Here is a 24,636-nt window from a genome sequence, read left to right as displayed (position 1 = left end):
ATTCAACAGAATTGCAACCCGTACTGCACACTGTGGGGAGGCAGGGGTGGTTCCTCTGGCTTCACATCTGCAGAGCTTTGGGGTCCGATTGTCTCCATAATTACACGATTAGCATTAAGAGCACAGGAAACGCCGTAGCATGAATTACTGAAGTAAATACAGGAATCACATGGTACTCTGCATGCAATCCAGAAATGACCCAAGCACACAGCCATTTTGATCAAATGGAAAAACCAAAAAAAAAAAAGAAAAGAAAAAGACGACACCACATGCCAAACTGAACCTGAAGATGGACTTGTGTCACAGATGTACATTGCGTACAAAGTACTGACAACCCCTTGGACTTGTATATTTTTTTTAAATACATCAAATCAAAAAAGTTAAGGCTTCTTTGTATAATTTTAAAATACTTGATCAAGTGATCAACTACTTGGTGTTTTAGAAGACTAGCGAGGGAAGATGTAAAAAAATGCCCACAACCTCCAAGTGACCGAAGAAACTGCAGCTTGGACAACTTTTTTGCCCGTTGCTTCATGAGTCACAAAGTTCATAAGCATGACAGAAAAGCACTGTTAAGAATGACTAAAATTTAGGTACATCTCCCCCAAGTGGCAAACTTAGCCCTCAATATTTAGACATTAAGAGTTTGTATTTTAGCCCTATTAAGAGTTGAAAATATAAGTGGGGTAATTTTTTTTTTTTTTTTAAAGAGTGCCACTCTACATGATGCTGTTACTGGTGAAGCCTCAGACAAACGGTTGTCATATGCAGTCTCTCCCATCACAGCCAGTCTCACGGGCTTTCCCCAGCTACTTTCATGCATGCTAACAGACATTTAGAGTTCCTAATGATTGCATTAAATGGACCTTCAATAGCTCTTTTAGTGACATGAAAGTCTTCTTGTGCCCATTTTAACTCCTATAAAAGTGAAGATGTAGTTCTTTTTCAAAATACTTATGCTATCATTTTGTGCTTTATATATTCTTTCATATAATTATGTCATAAAGTAGAAAAACATGAACAAGCCCAAGGAGTTGGTTCTGGGTTTTAACTTGCAATACAACCAACACAACATGCATCGTATAATGCTGCCTGCCTACTGTTTTAACTACTTAAGAATTTAAGTTAAAACAACAGAACTGTCAGTTGGGCATGAGTGTACAGGCTGAACCCACGCAGAAAAACATTCAGTTTTTCCCCTTTAAACACAAACACAGAAGCCATGTTAACCATAATACCCTTACAAGGTCTCAAAAAAAAAAAAAAAGCACAGGAGAGACAAACAGGCAGAACACATCACTGTGATGATAAACTATGACGCTGGTGCCAGATGTGGCTGGTACAGCTTTGGCTGTGGATTACTACCCTCAGCAGACTTCACAATACACTGGCAGAGACGTGGCTACATTTGTCATATTCCAGTGCTACCAAGATAGCCATTAGATTACAAGCAACTAAAAGAAACAGCACAGATTTAGCCAGAATACTTGGAAGTAAAGACAATACTGATGTTAGACAAATGAAATACTCCTGAAGAAAGCATAACTTTGATGCGCACCACTCTGAAAATGAATGCCCTCAAACCAATACAATGTCAAATTTACAAGATTGATCATCATAAGATAAACTGAAGACATAATATGTCCATATTGTAGCCAACACAGACTGAAACCTCTTATTAGAGCAACTACATTTAAAGTCCTTGATTAATGACATTTGATTATGCAGTGGGCTGTAACCATTTATGTTGCCTGACTCATGTTCAACTGGAAGAAGAGAAAAATAAGCACAGCGTAGACTGAAATTACCCTTTTAGCACATCTTAGCAAAATAATTTGAAAACTACGACTTGTTTTAGAAAGAGTGAAACACCAGTTTTACCAGACAAAAACGACTAACAATAGGAAATTGCCTCAGCTACACAGGAATGCATATGTTTTTAAGGCTACAATTTATAGGTTTGTTAAAACACCACAGTGGTGTGTGCGCATATATGTGTGGGAGGACTGGCGGTAAACAGACACACATGCACAGACTGGACTGGAAGCCGGCCGTTCCTGCTGATATGGGTCTTGAGCCACAGAGTGTCACAATAGTCAGTGTCAACGGGGTGAGCACCAGCGGTTGGTTTGAGTTCAGAGTCATTGGTGCTGGAAATCTCCTCCCTTCCCAGGTCAAATGTCCAAATCCACCAAGACAGCATCAGGACTTTTAATTTACTTTGAAACAAACATTCCAGCTCCACAGCTTGAGCCAGTCAAAAAAAAAAAAAAAGAGGGGGTCTACCTGGGCTTGTTCATAGTGTGTTATTTTGTCTATCCAAGTTGACATTTACAAAATTTCACCCAGATCTTCAAAAATGTATTTCTTTTTAAATTATTTTATTTTTTTTTTAAAAAGTGGGACTAAAAGCAAAATTAAAAAAGGCTAAAATTTTAACAGTAATGGCAATGTTGTCATTTGTCATCCAAAGAGGTGTTTTCCTCCCCCCCCCCCTCTTTTTAAACATCAGTCTTCATGTTGTCCCAGTCTGAATAACAAAAGCCACGCTCAGTCAGGGGGCAACATGTCATGCAGCCGAAATCTCTCTCGAACGTGCGGCCGCACATCCTCATTCTGATGATCCAGCAGCCAGGACAGCCATGACAAAAACAGATTAAAAGACTGAATTAGGTTAGACTTACAAAAAGGCTAACAATCTCCATCATAAAATGATATACACCGTATTGGCCTGAATGCAAGTTGCCCCCCCCCCTTTCTTGGAATACATCTGAAACGTATGGGGCCAACTAGATTTTTACATGTCTTATACATCCACATTAGGTGGTGACAAACACACTTTAAATTACCATGCTCCTCTGGTTGTATTTGAATCTTGATTATTTATTTATTTATTTTTTTTTACAATGACACACATTAGCCAGCCTCAGCTGAAAGTCACCCTGTCTGGCATTATGTGTACTCATGGTGCTGCGCTTCTCTTCTGAAGCTCAGCACCATGGATTAAAAAATGGAATAGTTTTGACTGTGTTGAACGTTTGGTCTCCAAAGTAAAGGTCAAACAAGTTTGACATCCATTGAATTCTATGACATATGTTACACCGTCAGTGGTGGGCACAGTTCCGCTAATCCGCTAATTATCTTTTCAGATAATTTTGATAACCATCAGCAGGCTAATTATCTTCCGATGAACTTTGGACCGATAATTTTTAGACCGCTAACATTTATAAAGCCTGACATCAAAGATTTGAGTGTAGTAGATGGACAGTTCTATCCTCTGCAAACAGAGGAGAACTAGTTTCAGAAGAAACTGCGCTATCCTCTGCAGGGGAAAAAAAACAAAAAACTAAAAAAAAACTAATTTCTTTTGACCCCATACTAGTTTGCTGGCAATGTCACTCAAGTCATCCAGAGGCATACAGTTTTAACTTATGGTTAAAATTTTTAAACTAATTTTGGACAAGTTATTTAAATTAACATCACATCTGAAGTTTTATAAAGTGAAAATATCAGATATGTTTAGTTTTAAGTAATGCACTAATTTTGTAGGTTTTAGTGTGGACATGCTGTGCCCAGTGCTTTATGGGTAATCTCAGCACATTCACAACAGAAGAAATGCATTTGAGACACTCTGATCAGGCTCCACACAGACAACAGCATTAAACCCTTTGTATATTGTGCCTAAAACTCTGGTGAATATATTCTCTGGGTTTATTGACGTTGTTATTGTTTGTTTTATGTAAAAATGCCAGAAGCTCAGGTGCTTCTCCATTATTTTAAATTGGAATCATTGTGAGCTGCAATGCTTCATGTTTGTTCTTTGACGTCTTGCTTTTGTCAAACACTGACTCTCCTCTTTGTTCCAGAGTAATGTAATATATATATATATATATATATATATATATTTGCTGCTCCTCTCAGCTTGTCACTGCTGCAAGCTATGTAATAAACAGGAGCTTCCAGCAGTGGGCAGGATGCACAAAGACAGAAATGCTGATTTATTATTTGGATCTGTGGTTGTCTTTGACACTACCAGAAACGATTCAGCTTGTTAGTTGCAAGTGTATCGGAGACAATACTGAAAGTTATCGGTTAGCTGTAGCTTCCGATACGTTTTTGGGTGGTTTATCGGTTTAGCTTCATAAAAGGTAACTTTCAGTTAGCTGATTATCTGTTATCGAAGCTAACTTTTTGGTTAGCTGTGTCCACCACTGTACACCGTAACATGAGAACTAAGCATGACAGATGAGGCAAATTATTCCTTTGTAAAATGCTATTAACTCAACCAATAATTTGCATCATTTTTTTTTTAAACCAAAATTGGAGCAACTTTAACTTTTGACCCCTGGACAAACTGAAACCGACCGGTCACCATTTTTGTTGTTTTTACCCCATAACTCCAGAACATTCAGTCACAAACAGTCCAAACTATACCTTTTTGGAATCTTTATGCTCAGACAAATAATGTGGTATAGTGTTCAACATGACTGACACATTTTTTAATTTTGATACAGTGTAATTCTTTAGAGGTGATTACAGGTCAGCTCTAGGATGTCTCCATATCTGAAAAGAAACATTAATTTAGAATATGTGTGCCAAATTCTATGCTTTTATCACAAAATGCACAATTGTTATGGAAATTTTTAGCTACGCTGCACCAACACTGCCTTGTACCTTCCCAAACTATCAGTCAGGTTCCCATTTTAGGGCTGTGCAGGTAACAGGGAGGCATCACGCACCATTCTCAAAAAGGACTTGAACTGGCTGCCTTCTGCAAAGCAAACTAGTGCTCTAACCATTGAGCAATCACACCCCTGAAAAATATTATTCCAAAAATATGTCTTGAAAAAGTCAGTTCGTCAAAACTGGGGTCGTCTTATATTCAGGCCAATGCAGTCTTATAACAGCCTAAGAACTTTAACCTATATTATGGCATCTTCCCATTGCAGATATCTGACACCAAGCGGCAATTTTGGTGAAGAGGGGAGGGGGGGAAAAAAGAGACAGAAAGAATTGGCTACCCAATCAGGGCCTGAAAACTGGTAATTTGTGGCAAAAATAGTGTTGCAGAACAATTTTAATAAATCAGGCCCAATTTCCTCATTTTTGGAATTGGGACAGAAATTGGGACCAAAAATCTACAATGGAAGACTATCTACAGGAAAAGGACAAATAAATAAAAAGTAGGACCACTTTACCATCTCGACCAGCTTCTCCAGAAAGGGCACCAGCTTCAACAGCTCATTATCATTCTTGTCCATGAACCAGCTCTCTATAGGAATTCCATTGGACAACTGAGGAGAGATGTCAGCTTCAATACACAAAGTAAATCACCATTTCAAAATGGTGGAAAAGGCTACATATATTCTCAGAACTTTAATATGAAGAAAAAAAAAAACACTTCAAAAACGTGGTGCTAAAATGACACAGATTACTGTGGACAATAAATAAAATAATGAATGGACCCACTGTATGGGCACAGTGACACAGTGCCTCGCAAAGAGACAGCCCCCGGTTCTTTTTTACCTGAAATTGCTTCAGAAAAGTCATCCAGTGTAAAAATAGTGCCAAATCAACATGCAGATTCATATGGAACTCAGTATAGTATCAAAAGATGCTCTTCAGGGGCAGGTGTCTTGGTTTTGAATATATTGCTATACACTAGGGGTGTCACAATGCATATATTTGTAATGAACTGTACAGTACACATGCAAGAGTTTGGTGAACCGAACTGTGCGCAGAATACACAGTACGACTGCACAGTGATTATACACACATGCTTATTTGTTTCCATAAGTCACAGACATTTCAGCTCATTTCCATAGACTGTGTGTCACTCTAGTTTCATGATGTGTGCAGGAGGCGTGGTTATCCTCCAGCCTGCTGTGTCTAAATCAAACAGAGGAAAACAGTCAGTTGAAGCCAGAAAATGGATTATTTAACCCAGAAGCTTTGGAAGCATAAATGGAATTGGTTAATTTACCTTTTTCTTCCGAAACATGAATCTAAAAGCGAAAGTGTACTGATGGGCATTTGTGTTGAATCACTGTCCACGAATGAAGTCAGTCAGCTTTTGAGTTTAGACAGAAAACACAACCAGCGTATAACAAAAGTTATCATTTTGTATGAATTAGTGTAAAGTTGCACAGATCAGATGTTCACCAAATAGCCACACTGCATACAATGATTTAAAATCTGTACAGAGTGCGGTTTTATAAGATGCTGTCATTTGCACAAAAACCAAAAGTTCAACTGACAAAATTTTGAAGACAGTTTGGCTCCACACAATGCGTGACAAAAACAAAACAAGGCGCTGCACAGTAAATTCATCGCAACATGAATGATAAGAGGTGAAATCCAATTTCTTAACACTTAATGAAAAAAGAAAGTTTACATTTACACTTTGTCCCAGCGTTGGTGGCAGACAGCAGTTCTCAGCTGCTCACTGATTAAATCCACGGTATGTAAAAACCAAACTCATACCGAATCATGATGTCTAATATGAACCAAACTGTGACTTCTGTGTACTGTGACACCCCTACTAGACACAAATAAGAACATATGTAAAAATGATTTATACGATACTTAAATAGATCCTTGTCATTTGATTGGTAAAGTCTACGTTACGTGACATTCAATATTTGTCCCTTCATGAGTTGAAAGATGGAGCATGCCATTCAACTCTAACACCTCTTTGAATGGCATGTTCCATCTTTCAACTCATGAAAATGTTCTTACCACTGCACTCATAAACCTTCATTATTTTTATATTAAACCATCCATGCAGTGTAATCTGTTGCCTCTGTGCATTCTTACCATGCTTAAGTAATAATGTTCCTTCAAAATCTAACTAAATAGACAACCATTACTCCATGGTAATGTTAATAGCAAATGCGGTGGTCCAATCCAATCCAATCCACTTTATTTATATAGCACATTTAAACAACAGAACAGTTTCCAAGGTGCTGCACATAAAATGATTAAACAACTATACAAAACAATAAACCCACTCAGATACTAATAAATAAATAAACATAAAAACAATAAAACAATAAATAAATAAAACACTGGGCCAAAGACAACAGAGGACCATACAACTCATGCAGAGCTAAAAGCCAGAGAATAAAAGTGGGTCTTCAGACGAGACTTAAAACACTCCACTGTGGGGGCTGTTCGAACGTGGAGAGGCAGAGCGTTCCAGAGTCTGGGTCCAGCCACAGAAAAGGCCCTGTTCCCCCTGGTCTTAAGTCTCGTCCTAGGCACCACAAGCTGGAGCTGGCCCTCAGACCTCAGAGCACGTGCTGGGGAGTAAATTTGGAGGAGGTCTACAATATACTGTGGGGCCAGTCCATTTAAAGCTTTAAAAACAAATAATAAAATTTTAAAATCAATTCTAAAATTAACAGGGAGCCAGTGCAAAGACGCAAGAATGGGTGTAATATGTTCATGTTTTTTGCTCCCAGTTAAGAGGCGTGCAGCAGCATTCTGGACTAACTGCAATTTGTGAAGTGTATTATGATTAATTCAAAAAAAAAAAGTGAATTGCAGTAGTCCAGGTGTGAAGAAATAAAAGCTTGTATGACGCGCTCCAAGTCAGAAAAGGATAAAATTAATTTAATTTTGGTTAAAAGACGAAGCTGATAAAAGCTGGATTTAACAATCGCCTTGACCTGTCTGTCCAGTTTAAGATCAGAGTCCATAATGACGCCAAGGTTGGTGGCTGTGGGCTTCATGTGTTGACTGAGAGGGCCCAGGTCTAATCAAGCTGTGGAACCAACACTGGGCCCAAACACAATCACCTCGGTTTTGTTCTCATTTAAGCTAAGAAAAGTTTGAGCCAACCAAGCCTTGACGTCTTCCAGGCACACAAGCAAGGGTGTCAGGGGGCTGCTAGAGTTCTTCTTAATAGGCAAGTAAATTTGAGTATCATCTGCATAAAGATGATAAGATATGCCATGTTTTCTAAACACCTGACCTAACGGGAGAAGGTATAGGGTGAAGAGAATAGGCCCAAGAATAGAACCCTGGGGGACTCCACAGTTCAGAGGAACAGAAGACGAGGTGGAATCCCCCAGCCTGACAGTAAATGAATGGCCTGTAAGGTAAGAGTGGAACAAGTCCAAGGCTGTCCCCGACACCCACACAGTTCTCAAGAAGAGATAAAAGAGTTGCATGGTCAACTGTGTCAAAGGCAGCAGTCAAGTCTAAAAGCACCAAAACGGCAGAATCACCAGAATCAGTGATTAAAAACAGGTCATTAAAAACCTTTAAAAGTGCAGACTCCGTGCCGTGAAATAATTTATAACCTGACTGAAAACTGTCTAAAATGTTGTTCGTTTCTAAAAACTCTTGTAGTTGTACAAGAACAGCTTTTTCCAAAATCTTTGAAATAAAAGGAAGCTTAGATATGGACCTATAATTAGAGATAACAGAGTTATCAAGACTCGCTTTCTTTAAAAGAGGCTCAACTACAGCCTGCTTACAAAACGCAGGAACTTTTCCTGAAATAAGGCTGCTGTTGACCAAAACAACATCAGGGCCGATAGTTCCTCAAACCTCTTTAAAGAGTCGTGGGGGGATACAGTCTGAGGGACAAAATGAAGGTTTGAGATTTAACAATATTTGATAAATCTGAAAATAACACAGGTTCAAACCGGTCTAACACAGCAGAACAGGTGTGAGCCATGACTGAACTAACCGAAGTGACAGTCATCCCAACCCTAATACTGGCGACCTTATCACAAAAGAAATTTAAAAAGCGATTACAAACAACTTGAGTTGCTTTCAAAGTGGTGGATTGGCCAGGGTTTAACAAAGATCCAATAGTTTTAAAAAGAACACAAGGTTTGTCCCAGTTATCAGAAATTAGATTGGAAAAGTATTTTGCCTTTTCAGACCTGACCATATTTTGGAATTTTCTCCAACTTTTTTTAAGAATTTCATAGGAGATGGTCAGTCCATCTTTCTTCCATTTGCGCTCCGCCCTCCTACACTCACGTCTGGCCTGTCGCACAGTTTCATTCAACCAGGGCTCCTGCCTGGGTTTAGGGCGCATAGCTTTGAGTGGAGCAATAGTGTTCATAATGGTATTGCATGCCAAAAGAAAAGTAGATGCAATTTGTTCTGTGTCTTGGCATGTGACAGCTACATTGTTTTTTGAGGCAACAAAAAGGGAGGAGAAATGATCTCCCGCTTCTGGCCTCAGTTGCCGCTGATAGCATGCAGAAACACTGGGTTTATTACTGCTGTCCAAAATAAAATTAAACAACACCGGACGGTGATCAGAGAACACTGCATCCAAAAGCTGAACATTACTGACATCAAAACCATTAGTTAAAAGCAAGTCCAACCTATGACCAAATATGTGCGTTGCTTCAGTAACATGTTGCATAAAATTAAATGTATCAATCAATCCTAAAAACTCAGTAGCCAAAGGCTTGGACGGACAGCAAACATGAACATTAAAATCACCCAGAAGTAAGATTCGACCATCCTGTGGAATAACAGCTGCAAGCAAGTCAGAGAAATCCTTTAAAAAATCTTTGTTGTGCTTGGGTGGGCGATAGATAAGTGCGCACAACACAGGATTGCGGTGTCCCAGTTCAAAGCAGCATTATTCAAATAACGAAAAACATCCAGGCACAATACTTTTATATGCCAAACTGTCTCTGAAAATAGTAGCAATGCCACCACCCCCACCACTGCTTCTTGGAACATTAATGAATGAGCAGTTCGAAGGAACCAGGTCAACAAAAGCTGAGGACTCACCCGCAGAGATCCAAGTCTCAGTCACAAACAATATATCCAAAAAGTGTGTGGAGAAAAAATCCTGCAAAATGAAAGTCTTGTTCATCACGGAACACGCATTAACTAGCGCACAGTTGATTATCTGGGTATTAGCCTCCGAAGCTACCTCGCTAAGGCCTCGGAGGTTGGCGTGGTTTATGCCTGAGAGACTTCAGCTCGACGTGGCTTGGTGATACGTAGTGTCCAGGGCTCCACATCAAGCGGAGGAACCACAGGAACCAGCCAGGCGCCAGAAAAGTTCAAGGCGCGGCACGACGTGAAACGACGAAAACAGTCCATATATTCAATGGGGATATTGTACAAATCTGCAGAATGTGTCAGCCAAAGCTTCAGCTTGACAAGAGTACCCCCACGCTTCCCTCGACGTCTCTTCTTTCGTTTGACAGGTAAGATGCCGGTGCGCGACAGGTACGCAGGAACATTAGCCAGCAGAGGGGAAAAATAAGTTCCACTATTACGATATGCCTCCACCGAATCCACCGCAGTTTATTTTCAAACTATCGCCAGTACAAGACGGCGTGCCAAGCATGCCGGCGCCATCTTGAAAAGGTCAATGCCTCCTACGGTGTAGTGTGTGTATATACCCTGGTGGGTATATACACACACTACACCATACACTAAACTACACGTTTGGTCTGAGATGTTTCTATGCACATTAGGAAAAAAATACACACTTTAAAGGTGTTATGATTTCAGAGTTGACTATTGCACACTTTCCCCCTCCCATCAGTGGCTACTGAATAAAGTAGATCCCATTTAAACATGACCTGGACGATTTAAGGCAAAGTTAAAGGGTGAGTCCCATAATTTATTTATTTTTTTTTAAACTGAGCTTCAGGGATGTGCTTGTGAGAACTGCACGTGCGGGGCCACAGCATGCTGAGTTTGGGTATGTTCCCCTTGTATTAGTGTGGTATCCCTGGGGTGGGCAGCAGGGGGCAATCGCTGCCAGTCCGGCGGCCTTCTGCACAGAAGGCCAGTGCTCTAACCACTGAGCCATCACACCCAATGACTTGTCCTATCACTTGTTCATAAAAACAATGTGTGGGCTATTCACCAGTAAAAAAAAATAAAAGTTATTTTTCTTTGGTTTCTTAAAGAGCTTGTCACAAGGGAATAGATCCAAGCCAGTTATGACAAAGATTATTTGTGCAGAACTGCATAACAGTGACACTCGTAGGCCGACAACAGGGTGAAGAAGCTCTAGGATCATTTGTATTCATTTAATTTACATTAAACCTTGGCTTCTCTTGTCTCAAACTGTTTGCCCACGTCTGTCTGTACACCAACAGTGAACCTGCTTACAACTTGCCCACGTGTCCCTTCTTCTTGTACATCTGGTGTTAAAAAAAAAAAAAAAAAAAAGTACACGGCACAAAACTTGTGCCAAATCTCCATACTGATCCATAACTGATCCCCGTAGTGACTAAGCAAAACAGGAACTTCTAATATCACACACACTAATGGATAACCAAATGGTACAAAAGTGTTCACCTGATATGCAAAGGCTTGTGGTGAATTGTCGATGATGATGGTTTTTGACAGATCTCTTCCTAAGATATTGAGGTCCTTGATGTAATTTCCTTGGACACAGACACAATGCTCCCGAAACAACCTGTGCCTGTAGTTATGTGAGGAAGCAGAAGTGTGGAAGAGGGCGGAAAAAAGTAACTCAAGATCTCAGCAATCAATAATTAAGAAAAAAGAACACCTTAGCAGCAAGCCAAACCAGTGGCTTACAAATCTTTCTTCAGCTGTGTCTAGTTTTCAATCTGACTTCCAGCAACATCTAAGTTTGTTGTGTGATTAGAACTCACAACACTGCATACCTAACTAGCTGCTTCTTGGGATCCAAGATGTTGAGCAACTTGTCTGCATACACCTTTTTAGAGGCTGTAAAAAGAATAATCTGGAACAGAATAAAATCAAAGTTAGTTTTCACCACCACCACAGCTCAGAACAACTAGTCTTTGGAGCAAGTATCTCCATCAATGCAAACAGAAAACAGTGTATACTGGTGTAGATTATATTTACCTCATAGATTTGTGACATGCGTTCTAAGAATTCTCTAAAGAACGGCCTTAGTCGCACATACACCTGCAAAGAGACAAAGCAGTAATAGTTTAACACCTGTCACAGTTCATTCCAAATTAAAATTCAAGATCTTCATTGTCATTGTTCACAACTGCGTGCTTCAAACATTCATGAGCTGCAGAGTTCAGTGGCTGTAGCTTAGCATGGTGGATGAAGAGCTAATTCAGCCAGCACTGTCTTTGCTGAAGGCAAATGTTTGGGCGCATTTTGGATTTTATTATTTGCTGCATAAGAAGGAGCTTGACATGACTTATGCAGTGTGCAAAATCTGCTAAAATGAAAGTCATGTACTTCGGAAACACTTCAAATCCGCAAGCCCACATGCTACGTCATCACCCGGAGCTAAAAGAGGGGAGCAGCGGTCTCTGCCGACTACTGACCAGCGCTTCACTAAACTGCCGGCCAACTCCGAACGAGCAAAGCAGATAAGTAAATTTACATCTAGAATCACTTGATTAACCTTGTAAAGCTGCATTTTCTTAAACATAAACATTTTTTAAGTAATATAACTATTTCTCAGAGCTCTTTGAATCGAAAATCGATTCTGAATCGAATCGTCACCCCAAGAATCGGAATTGAATTGAATCGTGAGTTGTTGAACGATTCACATCCCTACTATGCAGTCTAATCACTAAAAATAATCACTTTAGTTTCAATACAGTGTGAACACTGTTCCGATTGAGGGAATCCAGATATAGTTTAAGAGGTTGAGCAATTTTTATGAAACCACCGGTAAGAACAAATGTAAAGGGTTTTTGTGTGTCTGTGGTTGGGGTGAGGAAATGGAACAAATGTTCAACAGAGGTTAGAATGAGTAGTACCTTAGTAAGATTTAAGAAACTACTCAAAAAGAACATCATGTCTAAGTATCATAAAGAAGCAAATATAATTTGATTTATGGAATGTTCAATTTATAAGTGGGACTTATTGTATATTTGAATGTGTGGGTATGTATATGCGTATGTAGATATATATGTATATGTATATAAGTGACAGTGTATATATTTATGTTTGTAAAGTATATACGTATGTATATAGGTATATATGGCACAGCCCAAGCAGAGGGTCACCCCCAAGAGCCTGGTCTGCTTGAGGTTTCTTCCTTATAGGGAGTTTTTCCTCACCACAGTTGCCTAGTGCTCGCTCTGGGGGTTGGTAAGGTTAGTCCTTACTGGCGTAAAGTGCCTTGATTCGACTTTCTTGTGATCTGGTACTATATAAATATAATTATAAGTGAATAGTATATTGATGTGTATGTCTGTGTGTCGACATGTAGTAGTGAATTTGTATTTATGTAAATATGACTGATTAGAATTGTTGGACTTGTACTAGCAGGGGTGGGCGCTAATAAGCTTTGCTTCAGCCCACACCCTTTCGGACTCACTAGTTTTGTCTGTGTTTGTTTGTGGAATTGTTCTTTTTTTTTTCTATTTGAATATTTTGTGTGCCGAATAAAAAACTTTGTCACTTGTCACAACACACTCACAAGTTTGGTACTGAAAATGGCAAGTGAAAAGAAAAAAAAAAAAAATTCCCTCCATTCATTTTACAGATAAAAAAAATAAAATAAAATAAATAATAATAAAAAAACAATCGCAAAAAATAGTCACGTGAAGGAAATGCTGCCTCTGTTCTTTTACTGGAATGTATTAGCAGTAAAGGCTATGTCACACTGAATGACAGAGCAAAATGATTGGTTATACAGTGAGGAAAATAAGTATTTGAACACCCTGCGATTTTGCAAATTCTCCCACTTAGAAATTATGGAGGGGTCTGAAATTGTTATCTTAGGTGCATGTCCACTGTGAGAGACATAATCTTAAAAAAAAAAAAAAATCTGGAAATCACAATGTATGATTTTTTAATAATTTATTTGTATGTTACTGCTGCAAATAAGTATTTGATCCCCTACCAAGCAGCAAGAATTCTGGCTCACACAGACCTGTTAATTTTTCTGTAAGAAGCCCTCTTATTCTGCACGCTTTACCTGTATTAATTGCACCTGTTTGAACTTGTTACTTGTATAAAAGACACCTGTTCACACACTCAATCAATCACACTCCAACCTGTCCACCATAGCTAAGACCAAAGAGCTGTCTAAGGACACCAGGGACAAAACTGTAGACCTGCACAAGGCTGGGATGGACTACAGGACAACAGGCCAGCAGCTTGGTAGAAGACAACAACTGTTATGATTATTTATTAGAAAGTGGAAGAAACACAAGATGACTGTCAATCTCCCTCGGTCTGGGATTCCATGCAAGATCTCACTTTGTGGGGTAAGGATGACTCTGAGAAAGTTCAGAACTACACAGGAGGACCTGGTCAATGACCTGAAGAGAGCTGGGACCACAGTCACAAAGATGACATTAGTAACACATGATGCTGTCATGGTTTAAAATCCTGCAGGGCAGCAAGGTCCCCCTGCTCAAGCAGGCACATGTCCAAGCCTGTTTGAAGTTCACCAGTGACCATCTGGATGATCCAGAGGAGGCATGGGAGAAGGTCATGTGGTCAGATGAGACCAGAATAGAGCTTTATGGAATCAACTCCACTTACCATGTTTAGAGGATGATAACAACCACAAGAAAACCATCCCAACCGTGAAGCATGGGGTTGGAAACATCATACTCTGGGGGTGCTCTTCTGCAAAGGGGACAGGATGACTGCACTGTATTGAAGGGAGGATGGATGGGGTCATGTATTGCAAGATTTTGGCAAACAACCTCCTTCCCTCAGATTTGGAGAAGATCTGTATGGAGGAGTGGACCAAAATCCCTGCTGCAGTGTGTGCAATCCTGGTGGAAAACTACAGGAAACATTTGACCCTGTAATTGCAAACAAAGGCTACTGTACCAAATATTAACACTGATTTTCACAGGTGTTCAAATACTTATTTGCAGAAGTAACATACAAATAAATTATTTAAAAAAATCATACATTGTGATTTCCGCATTTTTTTTTAGATTGTCTCTCACAGTGGACGTGCACCTAAGATGAAAATTTCAGACCCCTCCATGATTTGTAAGTGGGTAAACGTGCAAAATCGCAGGGTATTCAAATACTTATTTTCCTCACTGTATATGTAAATATTTTGTCACTTGGCAAATTCACCAGTTTCCTGTGAATATGGCTAATGGACAGATGATATCAAATTTCCATGAAGATCTGCACTGAGCAGTACGAGTTCCCTGGTTTATCAACATATATGCCGGATTTGAGTGTCGTCTGCTGTGGTCTGAAAGCATGAGGTCATATTTCCTCACTGTTTGTGTGCGAGGACATCAAACAATTCCACCGCACCTCCTCGCCGAGAGAGCGAGATAGAAAGAGAAAGGAAGAGAGCGCACTATGGTGTCAGATCAGCGCCAAAACCACACTCACGTAAAAAAAAATGCGTTTGGGTGAATTATATAATTTCACACGCATAGATATTGCGCGCACGCAAATTATGTCTGCGCGTGTGAGGAAACTGCTCCTCGAGTGAGCGAAAAGGTGCTGCGAGGGGATTTGTACTCTATCGCTCAAAGCACGTGGAAAAGATTGTTCTACAGAAGCTTCAGAGATCTGTCACTGAGATAGATGATGACTGGAGTGAAGTTTTAAGCAGAAATGAGGTGATAATCGCTTAATGCCATTGTGTGTGACTGATTTCCGTGTCAAAGAGGGCTGTCAATCAAACCTCGCTCTCCAGAGGCAACCAATCATAGCAGAGCTCGTGCCGACTTGATTCCCTCCCCTATAGTGCCATAAGTTACCTTTTCCCTCGCTTAAGGTGCAGTTTCTTCACGCGCGCAGAGTGTATATGTGTGTGTCATATCAGCTCCAATATCAGCTATAATACAGGGCTGTGAAATGAAAATTGTGAAATCTGAAGAAAATTTGCAGGGGGTCTGGGGGGCATATGGGCAATGTATGGGGAGCTGATATTAAAGTACACCTTCTTCTACTCTTTTAGGTCTAGATGTCTTTGTAGCATTGAAGCTGCACAGCATGCGTCTTATTTCTTGCGTTACACAACAGCCTGTGACTCACCAGACAATGCAATACTGTCTGAGAGTTCATTGTTATTTTTGTCAAACCGAGCAAAGATGTTCTTCAGCTCAGTTGGTAACATTGCTGGTAGGTACAGGTTGTGTGCCATTTTTCCTTTTGTAGTCTGTGATGTACTGAATGCCTTGTCATATCCACTGTGCTACAGAATGATTGAAGTTCTCCTCTGAAGTTTGTAATTCTATTTTGTGGTCCCGGTATTTCTCTTCAGATAGGTTCCAAAAACACTATAGACAACAATGTCTTCAGACTTGACAGTGGTGTCATGTATTCTGAGCAGTTCTTTCACTTCTCTGGTCATTCATGGCTTCTGATTTGGGTACATATGTTAACTTTTCCAGGTAACAGTTACACTGTCCACACAGTAATTAATGTTGGAGAGCACAGATGAAGATTTGTCCTCCAGATCTGGTTGATGGACAAATATATTCCTCAGACTGTTTATTAGCATGACAAACCATACTGTAAGCAAGGGAGCAGAAGCAAGAAGAGTTGCTGTGACAGCCCAAGATGGAAACAGGGCAAGTCCATGTAAGCATCTTTGACATCTGAGTAAACACAGGACAAAATGTTCATCTGCCCAAGTCATATACTGAACAAGTTGGTAGAATCTGGGAAAAACAGACATGAGGTTTGTTCACTTGAAGTCCCCAGCAATTTTCTTGTGTTATCCTGTGGGAGGCTGCATAATGCAGCCTGTTTGTGAGGTAAAATGCCTTGGATTTGAGCATTAATATTCCAAATCTGGAAAACGATCTATCAATAGAGGCCGTATTATTGCACTAAGTGATATTTAGGCATAAAATCTACAGTCTGGGTTCTTGTTGCAGGTGGGGCAACCATCAGTGCGACAGTGAGCAGACTTTACTGTTAGTGATGAGCATCAGTTCATTATATAAGAACTATTTTCTGTGTACATAACACTGATTTATGAACTGCTCCTCCCAATGGGATGCAATCCTCCCAATGGGATAAACAATTTACATTGCTCTTTTAAGAGTGGATTTAGCCCCCTCTAGTGGATGTACATGGGAAAAACAGAAGAGAATAAAATACCTGGTAAATGACATCTTGGAAAAGGACAGGGAAGGTAAGTGCTGCGTCCTCCAGCTCATTTAAACTGCAGTGCACGAGGGTCTCATCCTAACAAACAAAAGGAAGTTAAAAGGACATTCTAAATATAGATCTGTCGTAACTACAATTCAAATGAGCCTAAGTTACTGTTATAAAAACTGACCAGGTCAAGTACAAGAGAGAATTCTGGTGTACTGCGCGTCTTTAGGGGCAACGCTGGCTTACGCGTGAGTTGCTCTTCAGTCAGTGGAGGCACATGCTTGATGAAAAAATACCTACCAATCAACACAACACATTATGTAGTAAAATTAATTCATTAGTATGAACCACATTGTAATTCCAACATTTTAAATTAAGCTGAAATAAAACTAAAGCTATCTGTCAAATAATACAACTTGGTCTGCAGACTAACGGATCTCAGCAACCCTCTCTCACTGCTCATGATGCAAGTTTGGTCATCTTTTTTCCCCTCCAATGAGTTTTACTCACGGGTCAAAGACCTCCCAGTCTTCATCATAGGATGCTTCTGGTGGCACCGAGGTGGGAGGAGAGTCCACATACGTCATATCTGGACTGGAGCCCGGAGCTTGCACAAAAATAAATAAATAATCAAATAAGACAAATATGTTCCACAAACATTTTTTAGCCCTTGTACAGTGTTTGGGTGTGTGTAACCCCTTTTCAATTTTTACTGTAAGAACACGAGTGCTCTGAGACCACAATATCCCCCGCTGGCAAATGCTGCTTTGGTACAAGTGCTTGCTACATTCTGATAACATTTCAAGGTATGTGATAGCCGATTTAATGAAACTGGCAGTGTCTGGGATTCTTAATCAAGGGCTATAACTCTGCCAAAATGGGGCCAACTCAAACAATATGATAATATGCGTCTTACAAGTTTCACAAAATTCCTCCTAATAAAAATGTAAGAGAAGCTGATTTCAGAATTCTTATACCCTTTTTGGGACAGACGGACAGAGGGACAAAGAGACACACGGAAATCCCTATGACATAATCCCCCTTCAGGCCAGTGGGACATAAAAATGATATGATTAATTTTTTTTTTTTTTTTAACCTCAGACTCACTGGTCTTGGCTGATCTTGTGTCAAGAACAATAAAAGAGAACACATTTTCACTAACCACCCACTTCACACCCCTCACGGGTTGTTCTGGTCCACTGGACCCGGGATCATAAATGTATGGAAATAGGTGCTACGTGCTTTCACTGTTCTCCTCCTGCCTGAAACTTCTGTTAGTGTGTGTGTGTGTGTCTACGACTGTGCAGTTATGTGTGTGGGTATGCGTGTGTGTGCAGTTACAGATAAAAGCAAAGTTATTAGCCCCCTATGCATATTAGGTGGCTTTCCTCCACTGAAATGCAGTCTTTTTCTTGCTCTTCTCTTTCAACAGAAATATATGCACATTCCTTAAATCATAAAGCATAGGTTTTACCTCTGCAAAGCTCACTGACCGGTCCATGTGGCTCCTACCACAGAAGAACAAATCATTGCCACTTTCAAGCTGATGTACACATGAAACCAGTAACTGGCCCATCCCATCAGGCAACACTTAAACCTTATAAGTACACATTACACAGAAGTTATTTTTGAAGATTTGCATGTTTGAAACATGTTTTATTGCCAGCGCAACAAAAACAAAAACAATGAACCAACTGTCAGTTGTTAACTTAGATCCTACTATCTGGAATTTAATGTAGGGTTGCTTTAGAGGCAAAAGAACAAAAAGGAACCATTTTGTTTGTGTGATCTGATCTGGTCCCAACTGTTCTGTTCAAAATTCCAATTTACTTGTTTCCGTACTGTGAAAAAACCCTGTAAGTCAGCGAGAAAGAAAACAAGAAGAGACATTTGCAGGGTTCTAGCTAGTGCAAACTGCGTTACGGCCCGTTACAATATAATTTTGGACCGTGTAATCAACCGTTTCTGGAGCGCGACTCCAGTTTGAAGCGTGAATCAATGAAACAATGCTTCAATTCAATGGCTCGTGGCTCTTTGATTCGTTGCTCTTCAGAAGTGGTAAGCCCGCTTCTTAACCCCTCTCAAAGCCATTAAAATATCATGAGTCACTTTTGTGTGTATTAAAGTCGCTATCTGGGACTCATGTCTTGTTGCAGTCAACAAACGAGAATCGTCCTCCATTCCTTTGGCACAGCTCCAAACGCTGTCCACTCGGAATTAATAACTTCAAAACGAATTGCCGCTTTAAATAAAATGACACCTCTTTACAAATGTTGCAATACAGACAATCGACTAAAACGTTTTTTCCTCGCAAAATGAGATGTCCTGCATTCTTTATGAACCTGACGTGGAGTGCAGCGAGCTGTAGAGCTCAGCTCAGATATGGAAAGACATTCATGCCAATAATAATGTCTGAAAGGAAATGCTTTTGACAAAAACTAACATTTTATTTCTGTTTATGTCCAGAGATCAAGGATCCACCATGTAGAGTTTAAGGATCCAGTAACCGATTTCATATTTATTTAAGACTCAATAAAATGTTGTTCAATTTCAATTTAATCAGCTTATAAAGCGCCAAATTACAACAAAAGCCATCTCAAGGTGCCTCACACAGAACAGTTCAACATAAAAAATAAAATAAATAAATAAAAAAAATTCAAATACATAATTAAAAACAGAAGTAAAAGAATAAAACATAAAATACAAACTACTCATAAGAAATAGGCTGCCTCACTGAGGGCCATGTACTGGCTAACCCAGAATAAAATTGCCCACTCAACAAACTTCCCCAGCCTTCTGGACATTATGAAGGGACTTGGGCTGTTGTACCTGGCTTTTCCCCTTTGGGTACCCCTAGAATGGCCAATTTTTAGCTTAAATTTTCAACCTCATTGGACCCCATTGGTACCAAGTCTCTCCCAAGGATCTTTGGGTACTGCTGTAATGTATCAAATGAACAGTTATGAGTGGACGCTAACTCCAACACTATTGCTGTGTGGCGTGCATCCCAAAGCTCGATCCAGCATACAGATTCCTTAGTGTTGAGGGCCCAGGTTACTGGAAAAGGCAAAGGGACTGCTCATGTATCACCTGGTTACAGCAGAGAGATGGCTACTTTCATGAAATGGGGAAGTACAAATTGCTGACCAAAATCCAAGACAGTTTTATACACTCAACAAAAATATAAATGCAACACTTTTGGTTTCGCTCCCATTTTGTATGAGTTGAACTCAAAGATCTAAAACTTTTTCCACATACACAATATCACCATTTCCCTCAAATATTGTTCACAAACCAGTCTAAATCTGTGATAGTGAGCACTTCTCCTTTGCTGAGATAATCCATCCCACCTCACAGGTGTGCCATACCAAGATGCTGATTAGACACCATGATTAGTGCACAGGTGTGCCTTAGACTGCCCACAATAAAAGGCCACTCTGAAAGGTGCAGTTTTATCACACAGCACAATGCCACAGATGTCGCAAGATTTGAGGGCGCGTGCAATTGGCATGCTGACAGCAGGAATGTCAACCAGAGCTGTTGCTCGTGTATTGAATGTTCATTTCTCTACCATAAGCTGTCTCCAAAGGCGTTTCAGAGAATTTGGCAGTACATCCAACCAGCCTCACAACCGCAGACCACGTGTAACCACAACAGCCCAGGACCTCCACATCCAGCATGTTCACCTCCAAGATCGTCTGAGACCAGCCACTCGGACAGCTGCTGAAGCAATCGGTTTGCATAACCAAAGAATGTCTGCACAAACTGTCAGAAACCGTCTCAGGGAAGCTCATCTGCATGCTCCTCGTCCTCATCGGGGTCTCGACCTGACTCCAGTTCGTCGTCGTAACCGACTTGAGTGGGGAAATGCTCACATTCGCTGGCGTTTGGCACGTTGGAGAGGTGTTCTCTTCACGGATGAATCCCGGTTCACACTGTCCAGGGCAGATGGCAGACAGCGTGTGTGGCGTCATGTGGGTGAGCGGTTTTCTGATGTCAATGTTGTGGATCGAGTGGCCCATGGTGGCGGTGGGGTTATGGTATGGGCAGGCGTCTGTTATGGACGAAGAACACAGGTGCATTTTATTGATGGCATTTTGAATGCACAGAGATACCATGACGAGATCCTGAGGCCCATTGTTGTGCCATACATCCAAGAACATCACCTCATGTTGCAGCAGGATAATGCACGGCCCCATGTTGCAAGGATCTGTACACAATTCTTGGAAGTTGAAAATGTCCCAGTTCTTGCATGGCCGGCATACTCACCGGACATGTCACCCATTGAGCATGTTTGGGATGCTCTGGACCGGTGTATACGACAGCGTGCACCAGTTCCTGCCAATATCCAGCAACTTCGCACAGCCATTGAAGAGGAGTGGACCAACATTCCACAGGCCACAGTTGACAACCTGATCAACTCTATGCGAAGGAGATGTGTTGCACTGCATGAGGCAAATGGTGGTCCCAACAGATACTGACTGGTATCCCCCCCCAATAAAACAAAACTGCACCTTTCAGAGTGGCCTTTTATTGTGGACAGTCTAAGGCACACCTGTGCACTAATCATGGTGTCTAATCAGCATCTTGGTATGGCACACCTGTGAGGTGGGATGGATTATCTCAGCAAAGGAGAAGTGCTCACTATCACAGATTTAGACTGGTTTGTGAACAATATTTGAGGGAAATGGTGATATTGTGTATGTGGAAAAAGTTTTAGATCTTTGAGTTCATCTCATACAAAATGGGAGCAAAACCAAAAGTGTTGCGTTTATATTTTTGTTGAGTGTAGTATGGTGGATATGGTTCTATAGTGCCTGACCTGACAGAGCAGTGGCCTCATATTATCCAAAGCAACAGATGAAACTCCTTTAAAGGCCATCATACGTCCACAAGACTGCATCAGAATCTTGTTATTAAGTAATGAAATATGTAAATAATCAGTGTTTTTCATCTCAGGTCTGAACATACACCTCTGCATTTGTTTTGAACAATATTTTAAGAATTTAAATTTCAATGCTCTGATCTGGCTGAAGACAGAAGAGACAAAATTTCAAAAATACTTACTGGTTAAATAACTGGATAGCTTTCACATGTGACTGAACCCTTTGAAATAAGTACACAGTGGCTTTGATTATACAGTATATTGTCTAAATAGATCCTTATCATTTGACTGGTGGTTTGTATGTCACATGATATTGTTCATTTATCATTTTGTTCCATTTACCATATAATTTTGGTTCCATACATTTTGTACCAATGCACACCATGATCACCTTAACGTTATAAACATGGCAACGGCGGTTAGTTTAAAAACAAATGTGGATTTTGTTTTGGTGACAGATGACGATTTGAACAAGCTTACTGACGGTGTTCATTCTTGTAAACACACACAAAAAACAAATCCAGTACGCCGTGAGCCGCCTGGAGGAATTTGCAGGATTCGCTGGGATCTCTCTAAATGAAGTAGAATTGCTGTCGGATGAAGAGCTCGACAAATTTCTTTTGCGATATTTTTGTTGGACCGAGGAAAGCAGACGGCAGTTTGTAAATGCAGAAGTCAATGCACGGACATTGCACATTGTCATTTTAAGACCGTGAGAGATATTAATATTAACAAAGCTGATAAATTTCATCTCTTGGATTGGATTGGTATTTAAAGTTTGTGTTGGACTGTTTGAAACCTCTTGATCTCAAAGGACCACTGACGCACACCAAAGTGCAAGTCCCTTTTCTCTTGTTTATAAATTAATAAAATGTCAAATGACAAGAATCTATTGTAGGCATAATATACAAACAAATAATTTTTTTTTATATTCATGCAATGGAAAAAATATTTCATCTTGATGCTCGCTTCTTTCTTTTGACACAGCAGCTGTCATCCCTACTACTTCTCAACATGCACAGTGTGTGAGGCTTCAGATCATTTTCTGCACCACCATCTACCTGTGAGAGGTGGGAGATCAGCATCAGCATCGAGCTCTTCTTCCTCTGCTGTGGGAGATGCCTCAGAGATGAGAGGAGGCCGCAACAGTGGGAGCTGGGACACACTGGAGTAGAGATTAGCGGTGGTGCAGAGCTCCTGTGTGGGTGTTTCAGTCTCCACAGCTTGCTCCATGTCCAGCTGCTTGACGATCTCCTTAACCTCCACTGCCTGGTCTGGAGAATCTGAGCCACAAGAGGCTGAGCAGAAACATAAATGCACACAAAAACCATTTAAGCTGCATGAAGTCCCAAGTCTCCTCACTACATTGGAAATGCATTCTATTCTATGCATTCTATCACACAGGGATGCCCCGATCTGATTAAAGTCATCAGAATCACACAGATCAAGGCAATTTTTTTTAATGATCATTATGGATAAATTAGACCAGAGTCAAATAGCACATTCCCTCTTGCTTAATTTAAAATGCACAGTCAGCAGAAGGAACAGGCAGGTAGCGCTGTTCCAAATATACAGTAGAGCCACAGTGTAAGTTAACCTCCCCTTCGGTTTAAATACAAGTCTATTTTATTCACACAGATCATCAATAGTGTGCATCAGTCTTGCTCCATTTCATAAACATGGTGCTGACAGCAGCTCTCCATCAGTCAATGCTACCTCATGTTTTTGCACCGGTCTCAGTTTTAAAAACATGTCACTGGCCTTCGCTTCAAAGACAAGTGTTTCAGACAGATTGCGCATCTGATATAATTTTCTTTCAGGACAGTGAAGTAGTGCTTTCCACATAAATAAGTTTGTCTCATCATCGTGTCAGAAGTCGAGGGTAATCATCCACCCTTAAAAGGCTTTTTTTGCACATAATAATAACAGTTTGAGGATTAATGTATTTTAATAACTACAATAATTTCCAATTACTATTTCTCTGAAATTTCCTAGTTTAACTGCAACAGTTCTGAACTACATAGAAGTGAGTCATATAACCTGATGGATATTAATCATGTGTGCTTGCATGAGCAAACCTTGAACCTTCGTGCGCATGAGTGAACTTTTTCACGCCTGTCGATTGCGTCATTTCCTGGTAAGCAGCCTTTGTGTGGGACATGTGTTGTGCGCTCGGCGGATTTTCATTTCAAGGAAAAAGACAGAACGACTGGAGCAGCGTCGCATCACATTTTGCCAGAAACTGGGTGACAGCCAGGTGGCAACCATTCGGATGATTCAGACGGCTTTCGGTGATGATCCTGTGGGCATCACACAGATTAAGGAGCGGTACAACCAGTTTAAAGACGTCCGCACAATGGTGGAGAGCGAGCCACACTCTGGTCGGCCATCAACATGCTGAAATGACCAGATCATTTCCAAAGTGAACGCTGTGGTGATGTGGGAGCGTCGTGTGACTATCCGAAAAGTTGCGGAAGAGGTGGACATCAGCACTTTTTCAGTACATTCCACTGTAGAAGATTTCCACTGTAGAACACAGAAGATTTGGCCATGAAAAGAGTGGCTGTGAAATTCATGCTGCTTCTGACGGCGCAGCAAAAGCGCCTCCGTGCTGAAGTCTCACAGGGCATGCTGTGACATGCCCACCATGTTTATCCACAATTTTCGATAATCCACATTATATCCACAATTTCTCGGATAGTCACACGACTGAAAAGTCACCGAAAGCCGTCTGAATCATCCGA

General features: G+C 40.5%; 1 protein-coding gene across 2 annotated transcripts in view; it reads right to left on the bottom strand.

Moving 5' to 3' along the window:
* Positions 1-2,384: 2,384 nt before the first annotated feature.
* The window catches only part of LOC117529017 (CTD small phosphatase-like protein 2), a 40,287-nt gene continuing 18,035 nt past the window's right edge, over positions 2,385-24,636 (bottom strand). For both annotated transcript variants that reach the window (XM_034191718.1, XM_034191713.1), the window contains exons 5-13: positions 22,954-23,190; positions 17,518-17,614; positions 17,192-17,303; positions 17,011-17,097; positions 11,842-11,904; positions 11,637-11,716; positions 11,302-11,428; positions 5,199-5,294; positions 2,385-2,616 (exon numbers count right to left, since the gene is read on the bottom strand). In XM_034191718.1, the coding sequence (XP_034047609.1) occupies positions 2,551-2,616; positions 5,199-5,294; positions 11,302-11,428; positions 11,637-11,716; positions 11,842-11,904; positions 17,011-17,097; positions 17,192-17,303; positions 17,518-17,614; positions 22,954-23,190 (965 nt within the window). In that variant the 3' untranslated portion in view covers positions 2,385-2,550. The remainder of the gene's footprint in view (positions 2,617-5,198; positions 5,295-11,301; positions 11,429-11,636; positions 11,717-11,841; positions 11,905-17,010; positions 17,098-17,191; positions 17,304-17,517; positions 17,615-22,953; positions 23,191-24,636) is intronic.

Source organism: Thalassophryne amazonica, chromosome 2 (assembly GCF_902500255.1).
Source record: "Thalassophryne amazonica chromosome 2, fThaAma1.1, whole genome shotgun sequence".
Taxonomy (NCBI): domain Eukaryota; kingdom Metazoa; phylum Chordata; class Actinopteri; order Batrachoidiformes; family Batrachoididae; genus Thalassophryne; species Thalassophryne amazonica.
The sequence above is the reverse complement of the archived record's forward strand: the minus strand, read 5'-3'. Positions and strand labels throughout refer to the sequence as shown.